The sequence below is a fragment of the Prunus mume genome, linkage group LG5 (assembly GCF_029339155.1).
Source record: "Prunus mume cultivar Tortuosa linkage group LG5, ASM2933915v1, whole genome shotgun sequence".
Taxonomy (NCBI): domain Eukaryota; kingdom Viridiplantae; phylum Streptophyta; class Magnoliopsida; order Rosales; family Rosaceae; genus Prunus; species Prunus mume.
In genome coordinates this window covers 24,846,924-24,865,967 of record NC_142702.1, presented here as the reverse complement: position 1 = coordinate 24,865,967, position 19,044 = coordinate 24,846,924, and the positions used below count along the sequence as shown (strand labels likewise).

General features: G+C 37.1%; 5 protein-coding genes across 6 annotated transcripts; 2 read left to right on the top strand and 3 right to left on the bottom strand.

Annotated features, from left to right (window-relative positions):
• Window positions 1–81: 81 nt before the first annotated feature.
• LOC103332435 (embryo-specific protein ATS3A-like) lies at window positions 82–803 on the bottom strand. Its single transcript, XM_008235178.2, has one exon. It carries the CDS (start codon window positions 768–770, stop codon window positions 114–116), a length of 657 nt encoding a protein of 218 aa, XP_008233400.2. The 5' UTR covers window positions 771–803; the 3' UTR covers window positions 82–113.
• A 685-nt stretch (window positions 804–1,488) lies between these two features.
• On the bottom strand, window positions 1,489–4,130 carry LOC103332434 (Nitrilase/cyanide hydratase and apolipoprotein N-acyltransferase family protein). The gene is given in 10 exon segments (XM_008235177.2): window positions 1,489–1,729; window positions 1,829–1,911; window positions 2,512–2,614; window positions 2,762–2,797; window positions 2,799–2,855; window positions 2,939–3,051; window positions 3,196–3,254; window positions 3,386–3,514; window positions 3,611–3,747; window positions 3,854–4,130. Coding segments are annotated over 10 exon segments (960 nt in total). The 5' UTR covers window positions 4,055–4,130; the 3' UTR covers window positions 1,489–1,687.
• A 1,291-nt stretch (window positions 4,131–5,421) lies between these two features.
• On the top strand, window positions 5,422–8,882 carry LOC103332433 (putative protein phosphatase 2C 38). 2 transcript variants are annotated; one of them, XM_008235175.2, is made up of 5 exons: window positions 5,422–5,766; window positions 6,224–6,772; window positions 7,169–7,551; window positions 7,877–8,113; window positions 8,428–8,882. In XM_008235175.2, exons 2-5 carry the CDS (start codon window positions 6,445–6,447, stop codon window positions 8,650–8,652), a joined length of 1,173 nt encoding a protein of 390 aa, XP_008233397.1. In that variant the 5' UTR covers window positions 5,422–5,766; window positions 6,224–6,444; the 3' UTR covers window positions 8,653–8,882. The 2 variants fall into 2 exon arrangements, with proteins under 2 accessions (XP_008233397.1, XP_008233398.1); XM_008235176.2 differs by lacking the exon at window positions 5,422–5,766 and having other exon boundaries at window positions 6,306–6,772; window positions 7,184–7,551.
• Window positions 8,883–9,233: 351 nt separating this feature from the next.
• LOC103332432 (glutathione S-transferase L3) lies at window positions 9,234–12,186 on the top strand. Its single transcript, XM_008235173.2, is given in 11 exon segments — window positions 9,234–9,605; window positions 9,770–9,807; window positions 9,810–9,840; window positions 10,039–10,099; window positions 10,465–10,551; window positions 10,926–11,024; window positions 11,102–11,204; window positions 11,281–11,357; window positions 11,506–11,613; window positions 11,758–11,838; window positions 11,954–12,186. Coding segments are annotated over 11 exon segments (921 nt in total). The 5' UTR covers window positions 9,234–9,381; the 3' UTR covers window positions 11,966–12,186.
• Window positions 12,187–12,519: 333 nt separating this feature from the next.
• Window positions 12,520–15,630, bottom strand: PGPS2 (phosphatidylglycerolphosphate synthase 2). Its single transcript, XM_008235172.3, is given in 9 exon segments — window positions 12,520–13,185; window positions 13,287–13,372; window positions 13,480–13,536; window positions 14,107–14,220; window positions 14,348–14,398; window positions 14,520–14,617; window positions 14,881–15,007; window positions 15,009–15,293; window positions 15,295–15,630. Coding segments are annotated over 9 exon segments (1,134 nt in total). The 5' UTR covers window positions 15,490–15,630; the 3' UTR covers window positions 12,520–13,064.
• Between the last annotated feature and the right edge of the window lie 3,414 nt (window positions 15,631–19,044).

Here is a 19,044-nt window from a genome sequence, read left to right as displayed (position 1 = left end):
AGATTCTGAAAATTCATTTAACAGTTTGCTTTGCCATAAACCAAAGCCAAAAAAAGCAGCAAAATACCCGAAAATAGAGACTAAACAAGAACAAATAAGTAAATCCATCAAAACTAACAATAATTAAACCCATACCAAACATTTTCTGGAATAAATGTCCTAAAATAGAACACATAAGAAACTGGCACTACACGGCTGCCATCTTGTTGATGAAGCACCTTCACCCGGCCAGGTCTCCAGTCGTCTGAGCCGACCCTCTTCAGGTATAGAGAGCACACTCTCTGGCTCATGCATGGTCCACTGGCCTCAAACATGTCTTTGGCACATCGTCCAAACCCGCCATAAACCCTACGTCTCAAACCACCTTTGGGAGCATACAATAGCTTAGGGTTGTTCAGATGCTTCACTATGATCAAGTTACCCTCAGAGTCCCCGAATCTGACACTGACGTGGTCCGTGGTTCCGGCAGATCGTGCACATGTTGTCTCAATCTCAATGGAGTAGGTGCAGTTTGTTTTGGATCCTTGGAAGCCATAGTTGTTAGGTTGCATTGCGTTGATTGGCATAGAGATGATGAAGAAAATTGCAAATACAGTTAAAATGCTCATTCTCTTCATTGGAAACTTCAGGGTTTCTTGATTGTGATTTGTTTTTGGGTGAGGTAGTGCGTGAAAGTTTGGAACTTGTATATAATACAAGAGATTTCTAATTTGGGTTAGATTCCGTGAAGATATAAAGAAACGTTGCACAGGAAAATTAAAGAAAGGCATGTAAATGGATTTGCTTTGAGAAAGAAGAGATTCCCATTTCCCCACTACTTTCAGTCTCAATCGACGATGGATAGTGCATCTTTTAACCTCTGACCAATCCAATGGCAAATTTTTGGAATTGGAACATGAACAGGAATTTCCTGCTGATTAAGTAGTAAATCCTAGCACGTGTGGACACATTGGTATCGATTTTTATATGTCATGTCGTGATTTGGTTCAGCTTTATGAGCAATAATTAAAGAAACGATCCTAATTAAGATTGGGACAACAATGTCTTTAATCTTTAAAGATGCTTTATACGTCTTACTAAGAATGAACTTTGAATAGGAAATCTACGAGAAAAAAACTGAGTTAGGAGGCCAAACCAGCCCTTCCATCTTTTTGTGTACAAGCTATATTCTACTTTAATCTAATCTAAACTACGAGGAGGGGGATCCGAACTCGAGTGCATAGTGGGGAGCACATCCTCTTTAGCCAACTCGACTGAGGCCCATATCTGCAAACCAGCCCTCCATCTTACGGTTTGTGTTTTTTGGGTTTTAAATTTAATGTTTTGATGTGTACACCAAGAGGCAAAATAGAAAAATGTATTATTTAAAAGCACCAATTATTTGATCCTTCATATCCATTTGCAGAGGATATAGTTTGATGAACATATTCTCTCTAAAAATGTATTCTTTTTCTCTTAAAGTAAGACCAGTCCAATACAACAATCCATAAGAATGTATAGTTCGATCCTACATTTATATTGATGTTTGTTTATTGGTGAAAGGAGAAAGGTCATAGCTGACACTATGGTAGCATCCTAAATATTCAATTTGCTACGTTATTCTTTATCTGCAGGTGCAACAGAAGTTCAAAATGGCTCTGAGATATCATTTTGAGTAAAAGGTACACAGGGCAAACCATCTCGCAAATCATAGAGATGCAGATTTCCAGAACTCAATAGGCTTCCGGTGCTGAAATAGCAAACAAAATAAAATGAATTATTTTACTACAACACAATTCGATCAAGAAAACAAATATACTTCATTTTTCAAACTGGACAAAGAACATACCTTGGCAATTGGCATCTTTTCTCTCACTGAATCGATCAAGGAGAGATCAATATCAGCTATAGCAATCCCTGTTGACAGTCGATCTAAGACAGAGAGAATGAAATGTTAAAATTATGTTGCAGCATTGGCTAGTACAAGTAGCACCAGCCTAAGAACTGGTTCCAAACAATAAAGCAGCAGATTTGACATTATAGTTTCTTATTTTTCATTTTCGACGCTTAGGAAAGGTAACACACTCTAGTATTTCAAAGAATGGCTACAGTGAAGTTCAACCTATAGTGAGGTATTTCAGAGTTGAACATCTCCTCAACCAAAAAACCTTTCTAGTAAAGTTATACATCTGATCCATTCTGGATCTTCTAAAACATGAGTTGACACAGAGGACCAAGTCTCTTATCTGTTCTTCCAAACATTATCAAGGAACAAATTAACAACACTCAAAACACCTTCAATTATCTATTTTTAGAGGTTGTTAATAGTTGCCATGGTTTAACAAGGGAAACTCAAAAACAAAATTTGAAGAAAAATTGAACTTCATTATAGGAGTCTTTGAGAGATTAACAAAGAAATTGATGGTTTATAGGTCAAAATTTCCTTTTATTAACTAAACTTGAAGCCATGGTCTACAGCCACTGAAAGCTATCTCAAGATGCTTAGAATGTATAAGAAAAATAAGTCCTCACCAGGCAGTCTGCCAACAACTGCTCCCCATGGATCAATAATTAAAGTTTCGCCATGGCTTTCTCTTTTATCATTATGCTGTCCAGCTTGTGCTGCAGCTATGACCTAACAATGCATAAATAACACAATCATCCCCAAAATGTAGCAGCAAAGAACAGTTACCATATCCAAGATGACAATTGTCAGCGAATTTGTTTCCTAGAAACAAATATGAAAAGGTTATGTTAATGAAGAAGCAAATGGAATCCATACATAGCATTGAGTTTCAATTGCACGAGCACGCAGAAGTAATCTCCCAGTGTGCCAGGCCAGTTACTTTTGTGAAGGCTGCAGGGACCAATAGAACCTGCAGATTGTGATGCAAGATGCCAATATGGGATGATAAATAACCCCCATTGCACTTCAATGCTAAGAAAAATCTACGTGTACCTGTGCCTCATGTTGGAACCTGAGCTGCTGGTAAAGCTCTGGGAATCTCAGGTCATAGCAAACTGTCAAACCCAAGCGTCCAACCGGGCTATCTGTTGCAACAACATTCTTCCCTGAAAATACAGACAAACAGCAATAGTACAAAAAATGTTAATGGTTAAAAGAGGACATTCAAACGCCAGGATTAAAACAATGTAAATGAAACCGTCCCAATACTTATATATAATTTGAACATTACAATGTGGGAAGCAAATTACCTGGTTCTGTAAAGCTGCCTTCATTGTATGCCCTTCCACCAGGAATATCCACATCAAACCTTCAACAACAAATCAACTTTAACAACTTTGTTTGCTATACGCACATAGGTTGCAACATGACCACAGTTTTCACAAAAAGTTCAGCTACTAAATATTGCAAAGCAGTGAACTTAAAAGAAAGCTCACATACAAGTGAATCTTTCTGTAAGTGCTTCTGATGTTCCCAGCATCATCAACCACAACATGGGTGTTAAACAAATGTTCATCATCAGACCCCTTTTCTTGGAACCCTCCAAGAGACAACCAAATCCCAGATTCTCTGCAATTATTTCTTCAATGGGTCACTTCAGTTACCCACAAAAATCAAATGTCTGATATAAAGTTCTTTCTTTTTTCAAAATTACTAAGTATATACCTTGCTAGAGAGCAGTACTGTTGCAAAATTGGACCGTCCAAAGGTTGTGCTATTTTGAGACTATCCCCATCTTTGGCACCAATAAAGGAGAAGCTTTCTGGAAAGCATATCAATTTTGCTCCAGCGGCAGCTGCTTCCTTCGCTTATCATAAAATGATATTATCAATAATTAATCAAACTTTGAAAAACAAAAAATAATTTAACAAATTGAATTTTTTTTGAAAAAGGTGTAAAGTTGGGTACTTTGACGAGGCGAGAGCAGGTGGCGAAGTTGGCGGCGAGGTCGTTGATAGAGGTCATCTGAGCGGCGGCGACTCGGAGTGAGTTGGCGGCCATGTTTGACTCGCCGGCAATGATGACACGTGCGGACTGGCAACGAATCGGAGGGGCGTGTCGGAGGAGTGGACTGATACGAGAGTTAGGTAAGGACAGACAAAACGGCATCGTTGGGTAGCATTGAACGGTCCGCGGGAAATGTTAACGGCCAGTTGTTTTCCCTTTTTTGGCATATAGTCCTTAAGACTTTGCTGTATTTTAAGGATTTTAATATTTAAAGAGCTTTTTCTTTTTCTGTCTAATTCAAATGGTTTTTTTTTTAATAACAAAATTTTAAATTTCAATTGGGATAACCTTCAATTCCCAACTGAACGCTACATTAACAATATCATATATGACAATAACAAGTATCAAAATCGTCTTTATAAATTTTAATCCAAGGATTATAATATTGTATTCAACAAAATGCAAATTAATAGGATATTAGGTTTTTTTTTTGTCACTATTAGAAAAAGAATGAGGTATTCTCACACACACATGGAATTATAGAGAATCGAACCGTAGACTGCTAACTTACATGCCAACAGCTCTACCAAGCAAGACCCATTGGCCTAATGGATATGCAGATGATTGTGGTGAGAAAATATGATAAATTTAAGATGTAGAAAGATGATTCAAAGCATTTGTTTAAAAATGAGAAATTATACAAGCATGTCATCAAACTTATGTCCTAATAAAAAGTTGAAGCTTCGATTTTCACCAAGTGGTATACCATGTACTTGGAAGGATGTGTTTCTCTTAGCAAGTGACAGCCGAATCCATAGTTTAATCAATGAGTGCATGATGCATCGATATAAACGATGTGTCTAATGTTAAGACAAAACATGGAATTAATCATGCTGCATGCACCTAGTTATCTATTAGTAACATTTATAGTTGATATGACTAATGTTCATAATTACTCTTTTGGTCTAGCAAAATTTGTCTTCATTTGATTATAGTGGATTTCAAGTTCGTATCATATAGATTACGAAAATGAGTTTGATACCTCTGACTAAACTTCATTTTCTACAAAGAAAAATATCTATATGATCTGTGAACATATAAACTTCATTCATAAACATCAAAAAGATTATGTGCCAAAAAAAGAAGAAGGGAGAACTCAAACTTCGATTTTCACCGAGTAGAAAAGTACCATTGTACTCTGGAAAGAATAAAGCAAAGTGTGTTCATTTGCAAGTGACAACCGAATGCATAAGCAAAACCATAAAATATAGCTAGAAGGTCAATTAGGAAGATATTATGATTGGCCAATAGATAGTGTAGCAAGTTGTCAACTTTATTCCCAAAAAATTCCAAAACATAATATTATTGGCAAAGTGGGAAAATTCTTTAATGATTCTAAAGAAGAACTTATTAGAGTTTACTATATTAAGGAGAGGGGAAGATGAGCAAAAGTTGCCTGAAATGGTGGTTTGTTGCAGGTCAAAGTCAAAACCCCAGCCCATAAATTAGAATACCTAAACTGAAAATCCAACCCAAAAGGCCTCAGCAGCTCTCTCCCTTATGATGGTTTTTCAAACCGAGGGCGAGGGGTTTGTTGTATTGTATGCATAATCTCTTTCCCTAGAAGAAAGAAAATAAAATAACATTAAGGAAAAGGAAAGAGAACCAATTACTGCTTCCAATCTCTCTCTCTCTCTCTACTCTTTCGATCTACCCTTTCCACGTTTCTGACAACCTTTTTTTTTCTGTCAGAACATTCCAAATCTGTTTCATTGGTTCTCAGTCTAATCCATATAAAAATGGTTATTTTCAGCAACAGATGAATTATCCTAGACAGAGGGCTAAAACAATCTCTCCAACATATTGAATACAAGGTATGGAGATTTTGTTCATTTCATGCTTAAAGAAAAGAACTTGTTTTTGTTCTATATTATGCTTCAATGTTAATCATTGCAATGGAATTATTTGGTATGCAATTTTTATTACAAACCCATTTGTCTATATAGACATTGGATTTATGGTTTTGATATTTGTCTCACTTTTGAAGTTGATGTATTTTCTGGAAATACCCCTTAGTTTGTATGATGATCTATTCATCGATAAAGTTTGCATTTTTGTTTTTCTAGAAAACTCTTGCTGTTTCTGGGCATGCCCATTTTGTTATGTCTTCTTCAATTAAAACCTATTGAGTTTAAGGTTGCTTGCAATTTGTTTGTCGTCCCAAACTCATGTTGTCTGGTTTTGCGCACCTTTCAATCTGGTTTTTTGTTGGGTATACTTTTGACTTTGGTTGTGTTTGCAGTTTAATCTTTATCTCCAATTTATATGCAGGTTATTCACATACCCATCAAATCGTTCAAATCGTTAGATGTTTTACACCCCTGCAGATTAATGTCCCCATTCGTCAATGAGTATTTGATTTGTGGAGTCTGTTACTTGGATTTTGTAATTGTAGGGAAGCTAGAGGAAACACCAAGATTAGATATTGTTCACAAACATATACTCAATGAATAATTTAATTGCTGGATCATTTGGTTGATAATATGTAAGGGATGGTATCAACTACGCTAATGAAGCTTGTGGCACCGTGTTGGAAACCTTCTGTTGAGGGTGAAAATTCTAATAATAGAGGCGGGGATGTGAGTGGTCGGCTTGATGGTTTGTTGTGGTACAAAGATTCAGGACACCATGTTAACGGGGATTTCTCAATGGCGGTAATTCAGGCAAACAATTTGTTGGAAGACCATAGCCAACTTGAATCAGGGCCACTGAGCTCGCTCGAATCAGGTCCTCATGGAACATTTGTTGGAATTTATGATGGACATGGAGGTCCAGAAGCATCCCGGTTTTTAAATGAGCACTTGTTCAACAATTTTAAGAGTGCGTTGTTTCCTTGACTTGCACCATTAATATTTTTTATTATACCAAATCTCCTAAATTCATCTTATTATACCTGTTCAGAATTTTTGGTAATTGCAATACACTAAACTATGCTGCTATTGCTATATACTTTGGTGATGGGAGAATGCCGCATTCTAATGCATTTTGGTCAGTTTTTGGCTAATGCCTGGATGTTTCTGCAGTAGCTCATAAGGAACTAGTAGTAAAATAAAAAACTGGGAAAGTAGTATTTTCTTGTGTCTTGCAAGATAAAAAAGTAGTATGAGCCATCCCTGCTGTTATCAATTTTTGCGGAAACTATAAAACTTCCTTATTTTATGTAGATGATGCTCCCAATATTTAGATAGCTAATGCATATATTTACTGACTTGACAGCTATTCATGGTGCAGAATTCACATCAGAGAATCAGGGAATGTCCGCTGATGTTATCACCAAAGCATTTTTGGCAACTGAAGAGGAATTCCTCTCTCTAGTAAAGAAGCAGTGGATAATTAAGCCACTGCTTGCTTCTGTTGGTTCATGTTGTTTGGTAGGCGTAGTATGTAGTGGGCTGCTATACATAGCAAATGCGGGAGATTCTCGGGTGGTTTTAGGAAGACTGGAAAAGACCGTTAAACAGGTAAAAGCTGTTCAGTTATCAATCGAACACAATGCAAGTATAGAATCTGTGAGAGAGGAACTGCACTTGTTGCATCCCGATGATCCACAGATTGTGGTACTAAAGCACAAGGTGTGGCGCGTGAAGGGTTTGATACAGGTAATTCTTTTTCTTATCTGTTCTTAAATCTCTTTTAATCTCTTATGAGTCATTTTCTGTTACCCTGCACATAGTGATCTTTTTCCTTTTGACTCTTGTGTGACTCCACCAATTCTATGCTACATGATTTTTTTAGTATACATACAGTTAATTTCCTTTAGTTTTCTCAATATTTCGATGATGGACATATAGTGTATATCTCGACTAGAGTGGTGCCATTATTGGAATGGATTTGGAATTGGACAAGTGGGGTTTATATGTGTTTGACTTTTAGTTCTAAACCTGAGTTGAGAAGCATTAATTTAGAGATGTGTTTGTCTTGCAGGTTTCAAGGTCCATTGGCGATGCCTACCTGAAGCGGCAAGAATTTAACAAAGAACCTCTATTGGCAAAGTTTAGACTATCAGAACCCTTCCACAAGCCAATCCTTAAAGCTGAGCCAACAATATTAGTCCAAAAACTCTACCCTGAAGATCAGTTTCTCATATTTGCATCAGATGGCCTATGGGAGCAGTTAAGCAGTCAAGAGGCAGTTGACATTGTCCAGAACTATCCGCGTAATGTATGGTTCCTATGTTAAGTTTTAAATTTCTTTGGAATTTACTTGAGTATGTTATGATTGGATGTGTTTCTAAATCACGTCAGGAAAGATCCTTTACTCTTGCTATCGGAATAATAGGTTTTACAATTCATATATTATTAAGAAAAACTGGCACATTCTAGAAATTTTCAACTATAAAACTTCAACCTTCAAAATCATTAATCTAAATGTAGATTGGTTTTGTTTTGTATGTATTATATTGTAAGATTAGTTGGAAATCATCTTTTATTCTAGTTGCTGTTGGACCTGCTATAATATTTCCCATGTTTATGCAGGGTATTGCAAGGAAACTTGTCAAAGCTGCGCTTCACGAAGCAGCCAAGAAGAGAGAAATGAGATACTCCGACTTAAAAAAGATCGACCGAGGGGTGAGGAGACATTTTCATGATGATATCACAGTGGTAGTGCTGTTCCTGGATTCGCATCTGGTCAGTCGTAGCTACTGGCATGGGCCTCTGCTCTCAGTTAAGGGAGGTGGCGGTGTCCCTGCCAGCACCTAGATTGGGAGGTTCAGAACTTCAGATGATCTATCACTCAAGCCCCTGGTTTCTTCGTTTGTTCTAAGAAACAAAAAGCTTTTGTTTTCTTTACAAAGAGGAGAGTTAAAGGCAGAATTTTGGGTCTTTTTTTACATCTTTTCTTTTTTCTCCTTCTTCTGATGTATAGCTGTGCTTCATGAATTTTTTTATTTGTTTTATTTTTACATAAGGCCACAAGAAATTTCAGTATAGATGGAAAGTCAATGACTAGAAAACAGACTTAACCCGCCATTGGGGCATGACATATTTTTCAGAAGAGCTAGCACTTAATACGAATTAATTAGGCTGCTTGCCTTGAGAATATAAGACTGGAAGCATTTTATTTCTCAACGAAGAACATTGTGCTCCCTTCTAATAAATTCATTTTTTAATAAAAATATAAGCTATGTAAATTACAAATGAAAAATGAAAGGATTTTCTCATGGGGTTCGAACATGAGATGAGATCACTATCTGCAAGTCAAAGCCCTACACTGAGCTAGATCTCACTTCGTATAAATACAAAGCCAACAGTTAAGATACACAGTGACTGAGATGCATCTTACTAAAAATAAGGTATAAACACACCACCAGCTAAACCTTTTCTGATTGGTATCTCAGAATCCAAGGTCCAAACTACCTTCTTTTTTAGTCTTTTGTTTCTGCTTTGAAAAATCCTCCATAACCAGCAGCCGAACCAACCCAAACCACAATGGCTATTTTGAACGTGAGTTTGAGAGGCACTGCTGCTTCTACTTCATCATCCTCTCTGCCCTCTTGGCCACACCTGTCAAATTCAGCCCCTTTCTCTCTCTCTAAGAAACCAGTGATAGCCAAATTTCCAAACACCACCATACTATCTCCTCCTGAGCTTCGACTTCAAGCTTCTTTTGGAAAGAAAACCAGAGCTTCACTCTCTGCAACTATGGCAACTGGGTATGTTACTTGTCTCCTGTTTGGTTGCCCCGAAAATGCGAAAAATCTTAAGTTTATACCTTTTTCCGTCTCTAAGAACCCAATAACTAGAGCTGTAAAAGTGTTCATATTTTACTTCATAAATAAGCTGAGAATTTGTTTTTGTTTTTGTTCTTATGGGGAAGTGGGCAAGAGGTTCTGCCACCAGCTCTCACTTCTACCTCAGACCCCCTACACTCTTCGATGGGAAAACAAGGTTGGTATAGATTGCTGGATTTTCACTGCTTCATTGCATTTAGGTTTTGGTTTGACTTTTGTAGTTTGCAAGTTCTTGTAATTCCAAAATTCTTTTTGTTTCAATGCCCATTGCAACATATTTTACATTATTTGGGTTTGTAATTTTGTTAATGTCAATCTAACTATTGGGAATGTTGGGTTTGTTGTATTGTTGAAGGTTGTATATATCTTACCAATGCCCATATGCACAGCGTGCGTGGATTGCCCGGAACTGTAAGGTTGTTTCTACAGGCACTTCACAGTCTGGTTTCACTTGATTTGGTCTCTTTTTCTCATTTTCAATGGTTGCACAAAAATTTGGAGAAGAAAAGAACTTTGTGAATCTTCTTCCAAAAAAAAAAATTGAATAGAACTCTTTACATTAAGCCTGAGAGTGAGAGTAGACGGCTAACTGCAAGGGCTAGTAAATGAGGTTATGGACGACCTTTTTCTGAGGTACCAATGTTTGCTCTAGTTGTGGACGAGTCTTTATTGTTGTCTTGTTTGTGGACAAATCTTACTATGTTGGCTATGATGGTGCTTAAGCTATCCTTGTTTTTTCCATAATATCTTTCCTTTAATCCTTGATGTTTGCTGGGAACAGGGACTGGAGGAAAATATACAATTGGTTCCTATCGATCTGCAAGACAGGCCTGCTTGGTACAAGGAGAAAGTCTACCCACCTAACAAGGTGAGCTTTTGCAATTAGATTATGTGTTATTGCTTCCTAGATTATAAGATTTTTCCCTATGCTTTTGTTATGCATTTGAAAGCACATTTCTCAGCATAAAATAGAGCCATAAGAAATTGCAATGAAGGCTTTCATATCATGGAACATTTGAATACCCCCTCGCATTGGAGCTTAAGAATCCTCACTGTTTTGTTATTGGAACTTATTTGGATGTCAAAAGTAGTCAATAAATATATTTTTGGGCCATCATACTATGAGATAAACCGCACACATTTTGTATTGAGAAAAGTAGAAAGACAAAACAGAGCTAATTACGCTTGATTAACTGTTGCATTTTCTGCCCAAGGTGTATCTGATATGAAATTTGAACATAGGTGCCGTCGCTGGAACACAATAACAAAGTCAAAGGAGAGAGTCTTGATTTGATTAGATATATTGACAGTCACTTTGAAGGGCCTTCACTGTTCCCTGATGTAAGATTTCAGGAATGCATTGTTACTACATGTTGACTTCTCTAGGCTATACAAAAGCTCATACTCTGTAAATATAGGATCCTGCAAAGAGAGAGTTTGCAGAAGAGTTGCTGTCCTACACAGACTCCTTCAATAAATCTGTGTTTACTTCATTTAAAGAGGACAGAACCGAGGCAGCTGGTGAGATGACTACTTGCTTCTTTTGATGTTAATAAAGTTGAGGAGCTAATGTAATTGTAGTCGTATGTTGAAGCAGGTGCTGCATTTGACTATATTGAAACTGCTCTTTCCAAATTTGAAGATGGACCTTTCTTTCTTGGCACTTTCAGTCTGGTAATGGTAGCTATATCTGCTTTCTGTCAATTAGTATTTTAGTTCTCATTTTTGCTTTACCAGTCAGTTTTTCCTTACTTTTTTGCTAAATTCGTTTGAAGTTTTCTCCATCATTGGAAAAGTTTTAAGTTTTGTTCTTAATTTTCAGGTGGATATAGCTTATGCTCCATTCCTTGAAAGATTTCAGCCTTTCTCACTGGAAGTGAAGAAGTATGACATCACTGCAGGCAGGCCTAAACTGGCAGCATGGTTTGAGGTACAGAATGAATTTAGTAGCTTCACATTTTGACATTCTTTTGAACTTCCTCAAGAAGCGATTCAAAGTTTTAAAACATGAATGTATGTATTGTTAGATCAATTATGAACATATTACTCATGTGAATTTATATCAATTGTGTAGAAGATGAACAAAAATTTAGCTTACAAAAAAACCCGGCGTGATCCCAAAGAGCTCGTTGAAAGCTACAAGAGACGCTTTTTGGTAAATTTTCTTGTTACAGCATGTTAGGGAGTCAATTCCCAAAGTTGTTGCCAATGATGAGAAGTGAAGAAGATGGCTTGTGCTAATTTCTTAATTCAATCCATTGGTTTTTCAGGCACAGAAATGAAATCAGCATAACAAAGTTAGGAGTCGCTGCAATTTCAATTTCTCCAGCTTCTTCAGAGAACCAAATCATGTAATTATTGAATGGAATGTTAACTTAGCTGAAATGGTATTTTCAGCTTTTATTTTATATAAATAATTTGAACAAAACAGAACATCCTTTGAATATAGGCAGAGGACATCACATGTGACCAAGTAATCAGGGCCTTGGTTTACTTGACTTTCTGACTGTTTTACAAGAGAAATAACCTTTGCTTTGATTCTTATCAGTATTTGCACATCAATTGCTAGCAGTTTACTTCCATTTGTTTTTGCACAATATTTCTTTTGGTAAAATGTTTGGCTGTAACCAAGAAGGATGGTTCATGCTAGTTTCAGCACACTCAAGATCTCTCAATATTTCCCAAAGCATCTAACTCAGAAAGCCTCAAGGGCAAGTTGTGGGTCAACGCATAGACGGTGCTTTTTTCCCTTTTTATAAGGGAAATATTATCAATCTTGCAATATCCTGCAAAAATCAATAAAATGTTTCTCTGCAAAGTAATTGCCATAAGCATATAAGGGGAACTCAGAAAGCTACTTTCTTTAGCCGTAGATTATTTTTGTTTACACTTAATAGAATCAACAAACATAAGCCATCTCCAGCGCCAAACTGCAGCAGCAACTAAATTAATTAATGCCACATCCTCCAACATCATCTTGGCTTCAAAGAAACAGCATCTTCCAAATCAGTGTACATATTTTTTTCAAAGAACAAAAAATTGAATAACCAAAATGTGATATGTAATGAGGAAATTTTGTTTCAACATCTCTATTATCCCGAAAAGTCAGATGAACCTGACAGCTGTGAGAATATAAAGTCGCCGAGGGGAGCAATCAAACAAAATGATACTACCCCGCCCAAAATATGAAAGTGCAATTTACTTAATACTGCAGAAACTTTAGCAATAACAGTTATCCCCTCCATCGACTATCAGCAGGATGCTCCAATGGCTCATTACGGGGTTCATGTACAGAGCACTAACAAGTACTTCTTTGCATTTGAGATGATTGCTCGGTTGAGAAGTATGTATATCCGTAGACACAGAGCAACAGCACACACACTACTTCAGCAGTACTTTCCATATCTTGCTCATATACACAACTAAAGACCATACAGCAAGCCCTGCTGAAATATAAAGCAAAGCAACACCCGAAGCTACTAGAGCCTCTGGTCTTCCAAGACTGCAAAAGTTGGATGGTAGGTGATGGAAGCAAAGGGGTCAGAAACTACCAAATCTTTCATCTGTATTGACCTAAAGAGAAAAGATCAACAGACAATTTACCTGCTGTCTCGGGTGGCCAAGAGGACAGTTAGCGCGATCATCTGTGTGGCTGTTTTCCACTTTCCCAAGTTATTTACAGCAACAGCCTGAGAATATTCACCATTCTAATAACTACTTTGTTTATGATATGTGTTACAGCTAAAAACTTTTTAAGTTCTAAAATGACAAGGTGGCATGGGGAAGGAAACCAAACCTCTAAAAGCTTACTGTTCTGAGAAGCAGCCCATTCTCTAACTGCAGACATGGTTATCTAAAAATAAGATGCAAACTGATTTGTCAGACAGTATTATCAATTCGATAGAATCCATAAAACTACACAACAAGAATGATTGCACAAGTACGGGGCAAGATAGAGCAGTTGATAATTGCTTATTTGAGCAAACATGATCCTAAAACAGTAAAACTTGATCAGCAGGAACTCACAAGAACAACATGCACATTCATACACAAAAAAGTAAAAGGCCACACAACCTAAAATGGATGAAGAGTTCATGACAAGATATTTGCAAACCCCAATTCAATATGCCATCCAAATACATGATACCCTGGACCCCACATCTTTAGGAAGATACCCTCGTCCTTTCTACATGCAACATCATGCAGAGACAATTTCATGTTAAATACAGGCAAACGCAAATTTTCTACTAACTATGATTTCCTAGGTGCCAAAAATCCAATCAAATTCCATTTTGACAATTACTAACATACCAGTTAAATATTTTATTGGTCAGTCACAAGAAAAAAGGGCAAGAAACGCAAGTCCTGAATCGATGAATCAATAATTAAAGAAATAAAGAAGGTAAGTAGAATTATATAATACCTCTCTACCGATTATGGCAATTGAAGGAACAACCAGCAACCATGGAACTTGCCCAAACATAGCAACATCCAAAGGCCTGGAACACAACAAAACCAGTGTGGCTGCAACCATGAGCTGCATTCAGCAGGATGACAATCAAATTTAGAACTCTAAAACAGTTTTAAAGAATAATAATAAACAGAAACAATCTGAAATTGACAATGAACGTGTTAAATTTGAACTTGATAAGAAAGACAAATACCTTATCAGCTACGGGATCCAAAAAAGCACCAAAAGCAGATCCCAACCTCATCTGAAATGCAAATAAATTCTTAAGAAGTCAATAAAATTGTCCCAATAAAACCTCAAGCATTAAAATTCCCAAAATCAATTGAAACTTGATCTCTCAGAGTCGAGAGAGAAAAAAAGTTAACCTTTCGAGCAATGTACCCATCAAGCCAATCAGTAATTGCTGCAGCAATGAAAATACTTGTTGTAGCAGTTGTTCCCCACCGACTATCCACGTAGAAAGCTAGGACAATGAAGGGGGAAAAAACCCACGTAAGCCAAATGAAAATGCAAGGGCATTACGCATCCAAATCAAAATCTGCAGAAACCTAGAATGCCGACAAAACCCAGATATATGAACATAACCAATTGCCAAAATATGACTGCTCCAATTTTATTGGAGCTCCGATAGGCATCAATGTAAACGAAAAACAAATAAAACCCACATGGGTAAGCAAAAAATCAGCTAGATACACAATTACCAATGAAAACAAAAGCAAATCATACTGCTAATGAGAATCGGCACAGAGGCAACGCGGCCAAGCGTTAGAATGGTGGGCAAGGTGAGCAATTTGGAGGAAGAATGCTGTTGTTGTTGTTGTTGGCGCTGTTTCAGAGGAGATAACAATTCGTCGTTGGTTTTGGTACAATTGGCTCTCGTACCAATCAGTGCCTTTATTGTCCGAACCCATATCGGCCATAAGACCAGCGGCAGGGCCAGGCTCAGAGCCAGACCCAGACCCAGAAGACTCTCCTTTGTCTCGGAGAAACCCCCACTAGAGCTGCTGCTGCTGCTGCGAGAGGAGAACGGAGAGGCATTTATGAAATCTGGGCCCTAGGTTTTGAAGAAGAATGTGAGGAGGGTGAGGGTGGTTGGGGTGTGCTAGGGGTGCGCAGGGGGTTATCCTGCACCCGTAATTTATTATGTGTTTGCGTAAATGCCTGAATGGGGGTATTTAGGGCTGGAGGGGAAGAGGGAGAGGGAGTGGTGGCGGTGGAAGAGGTAGGGCGTTGTGGGGAGACCCAAACCCAATTGGAGAGCTTTTGGTGGTAGGGCTTCTTCTTGGGGTATATAGACGAGGCTGCTGTGGTCATTTTGAGCACCAGGGCTGACATGGCTGGCTCGCTTCCTACCTACACACCTACACACAACTTCTACTACCACAAAATCTACAACGTGGGCTTTAGTGCTTTTGGTTTCAGCACGGCTCTCAGGGGAAACAGTTACAAATTCTATCTACAAACCGACTTTTGCTAAAAGCTCTTCTTCTTTTTTTCTTGTTTTTGCTGTGAGCTTGGTTTATAACTTTATATAGTTTAGTTAGCTCTCTCTGTTTCTGATTTCTCCCTCTGTTTCAGCAGAAGTTTTGTTCGGTCTGGTGCCAATCTTTCAATCCTTATACTTTGTTTTCTCAGGAAAAATGAAGAAAAAGAGAACCTTCGGAATTTTCATTTTTCTCTGAGCCAAAGCAAAAAGATGTGGATGCTTTTTGTTGGGTTACTTTGACGAATAACTTGTTCACATAAAAGTCAGCATATTATAATACAATTTTCCTTGGAAATTTATTATTATTATTTTTTTCTATCATATATATATCGGGCCAGGCCCGTTTTGGTAATTCAGTTTGGGCTTCCAAACTGTCCAGGTCGACCATGATCACCGTGATCTCATAATAATTATTTCAAGACCAAGACAGTTTTTTTTTTTAGGGTCGTTTGATAATCATTTCAGTTTTCGGTTTTCATTTTTTGTTTTTCAAAAACTGAAAACTTGTTTGGTAACTCATCTCATTTCTCACAAAAACTGAAAACTGAAAACTGAAAAAAGTTGTTCAGTAATTTATTTCAATTTTCAGTTTTATGTGGAAACTTGGAAATGGAAGTTTTTGGGATCAAATTGTGAATTTGATATCATAAAATGTAAATGCACAATGTTACAAAGAGTTCATAGTATTTTTCGACATAAAATTAATAAAATAAATTAAAAAATAATTAAAAAATCTAAAAACCCGGGGTTGGTCTGGGCCAACGTCTTCGACGACCACCCCAGCCAGCCAGCCACAACAACCACCCCAGCAAGCCAAAACAACCACAACCACCCCGCTTGGGTTTTCGACGTCGACGAAGACCCATCGCCTTTACTGATTGCCCATCGCATCTCCCGATCGCCCCGCAATCTCTCAGCCCCACCTGGGTTTTCGACGTCGACCAAGCCCCATACCCAGATCTGCTGCGTGCCTCTGTAGCTTCCTCCAAATACTTCCCTATGGAAATGTCGCCTACAATATCATCAGCAAACAAAAGAAGAGATCTCCCATGTCCTCTTATGATTAAAAAAAACACCATAATTTCTAGTGTAGATGTTGTTGATGAAGCTGACCAGCAAAAAGAATTAGATGGAGAAGAAGCCCAACGAGACCCTTTTGTATTCCCTGCAAATTTATTCAATATTTCTCTCACTTGAATTTGTTATTGGGTTCAGAGAGATTGAGATTTAATAAAAGAGTAACGGTGAGGGCCTAACAAGTAGGCAATACAGATCTGTTGTTGGGTTCATTTGTTATTTGGGAAAGTCGGGTCGATCGGGTGTCTTCATTCAAGCAATACAGATCTGCAATTCTATTTGTGCTTTCAACAAGTAGGCGACGCGAATCTATGGTTTCTATCAATCTGAAACCATACCCATTGTTTTTCAAAACGTGACCAAGTTCTTGAAATCTAAAGTTGCAGGAGTTGGGGATTTGAGGGTTGGGTTGTGTTGGGGAGGAGAGGTGATGGGTGTTAGTTTGGGTGGTGGTTTTGGTGGCTGGAGTAGCTGGGTTCGCTAAGAGAGAGAGAGAGAGAGAGATATATATCTTTTAAAATAATTTTAAAATAATTTTTTATTAATTTTAGTACACGTAGAAGTCCACGTCATCAAAAAAAGGGACATTTTGGAAAAAACGAAGGAGAGAAAAAATGATTTTAGATTTCTAAGAGAAAGCTTTTTAAAACCTAAAAGTGCACCGTGATGTATTTTTCAATGAAGTTTTTGCAAATAGGATGATTTTTTGGTTAATGCTAGAAATGGAGTTCGAGGCTTGGATTGTGTCCTTGGCCAAACACAAGAATCAAGCGATTGGGTCCAAGTCGGGAGATCCCAAATACCAAATTTTGATAACTTGAGTGCATTCCATGTGTTGTGATGTAAAGTTAAGGGATGAAATAGGAGCGCAAAAAAATGAAAATGAAAACAAAAACTTAAAACTTAAAACAATTTCAAGTTGTTTTTAAAAAAAATAGGTGATTTTGAAAACTAAATTTCATTTTTTTTAAAAAACTAAAAACGGAATATGTTACCAAAGATGTTTTTAGTTTTCATTTTTCAAAAAAAGTGAAAAATAGTTATCAAACAACCTTTAGCCTTTTTGGAAAATTGTTAATTATAAATTTGAGTATGGGAATATCAAAATTAGATATGGTGATATGCAATGCAAAGGTAAAAACGTGCATTGCCTTCCTTTTTTTCCTTCTTGAAATGAGAGGCAAAGGACCAATATCCAAAAAGCTACTAAACAGATACAAATAGCACCAGTAAAGTAAAAATACTTAACCCCAATTAAGTCATCCCTTAAAGATTATCCCATATCGAACAAGGTGGCAACCAAAAAAAAAAAAGGAAACATGAGAGCTCTATCCATGGAGAAGCCAACCACATGATCATCAATTGAGTTTCTATCAACGACCTTTGGCTTGGTTTTGATGTTGCTTTATAAGGTGGAGAGAAATATTAGAATTTCGATTCTTAAATAATAAAATTCTTGACTGCACGCCGTGCGTATATATATAATGTACCGAGAAGAGAAAATACATTGACATTTTAACATTTAAAATCTCTTAAAATATGACCGTCACAAGTTGAATACCCATTCTCGTGTTCAACCAAACCTTAAGATTTTCCGACCCCCATATGCACCATGACCTCAGGCCATTATATGTCCCCCAAGGCACGATGCTTACCTTAAGCCTTAAACTGAGCAGAAATGTTAGGAAAAAGGCAGATGTAACTTGTAAGGAAGAAAGACTCCTCTATCGAAAATAAAAATGAATTTTGCAAGAAGAAACCAGTGAGAGTCTTCATCAAAAGTTAATTTCGCTTGATTTGAAAGCATAATAACTTGTTTAATCGGGACTAATTTAAGCTTTATTGGAAAATAAATAAAAGTATTTTAATTATAAGACAAAAATGGTTACTTTACAGAAGAATGCTTGCAAATTACAATAAAAATACTATAGAACAAATATCTTGCTGAGTAAAAACGTTGTCTCAATTATTGTCTTCTGCCGACACCAACTCTTTTGAGTTTGAGATTAAAAAAGAGAGTTACATTTGGCATTTACGATAAAAAGGGTCTTTATACAAAAAGCAAACCCACCACCGACAGGTCACACAGCAGGCAACAAGTTACAAGTTACAAATGAGTAAGAAAAAAAACAGTACAAAATCAAATCAAATAATTACAGCCACCTCGCTTACCATGTGAATCGTGAGGTAAAACACTCAAATACAATCAATTACTTTGCTATATTAATATATTCGAATTAACTGCTGTTTTTTTTACTAATATAATCTTCTCGCCAAAATCCAAATACTTTTGTTTAAATTATTTGTAGTCGCATGGATATCTTATA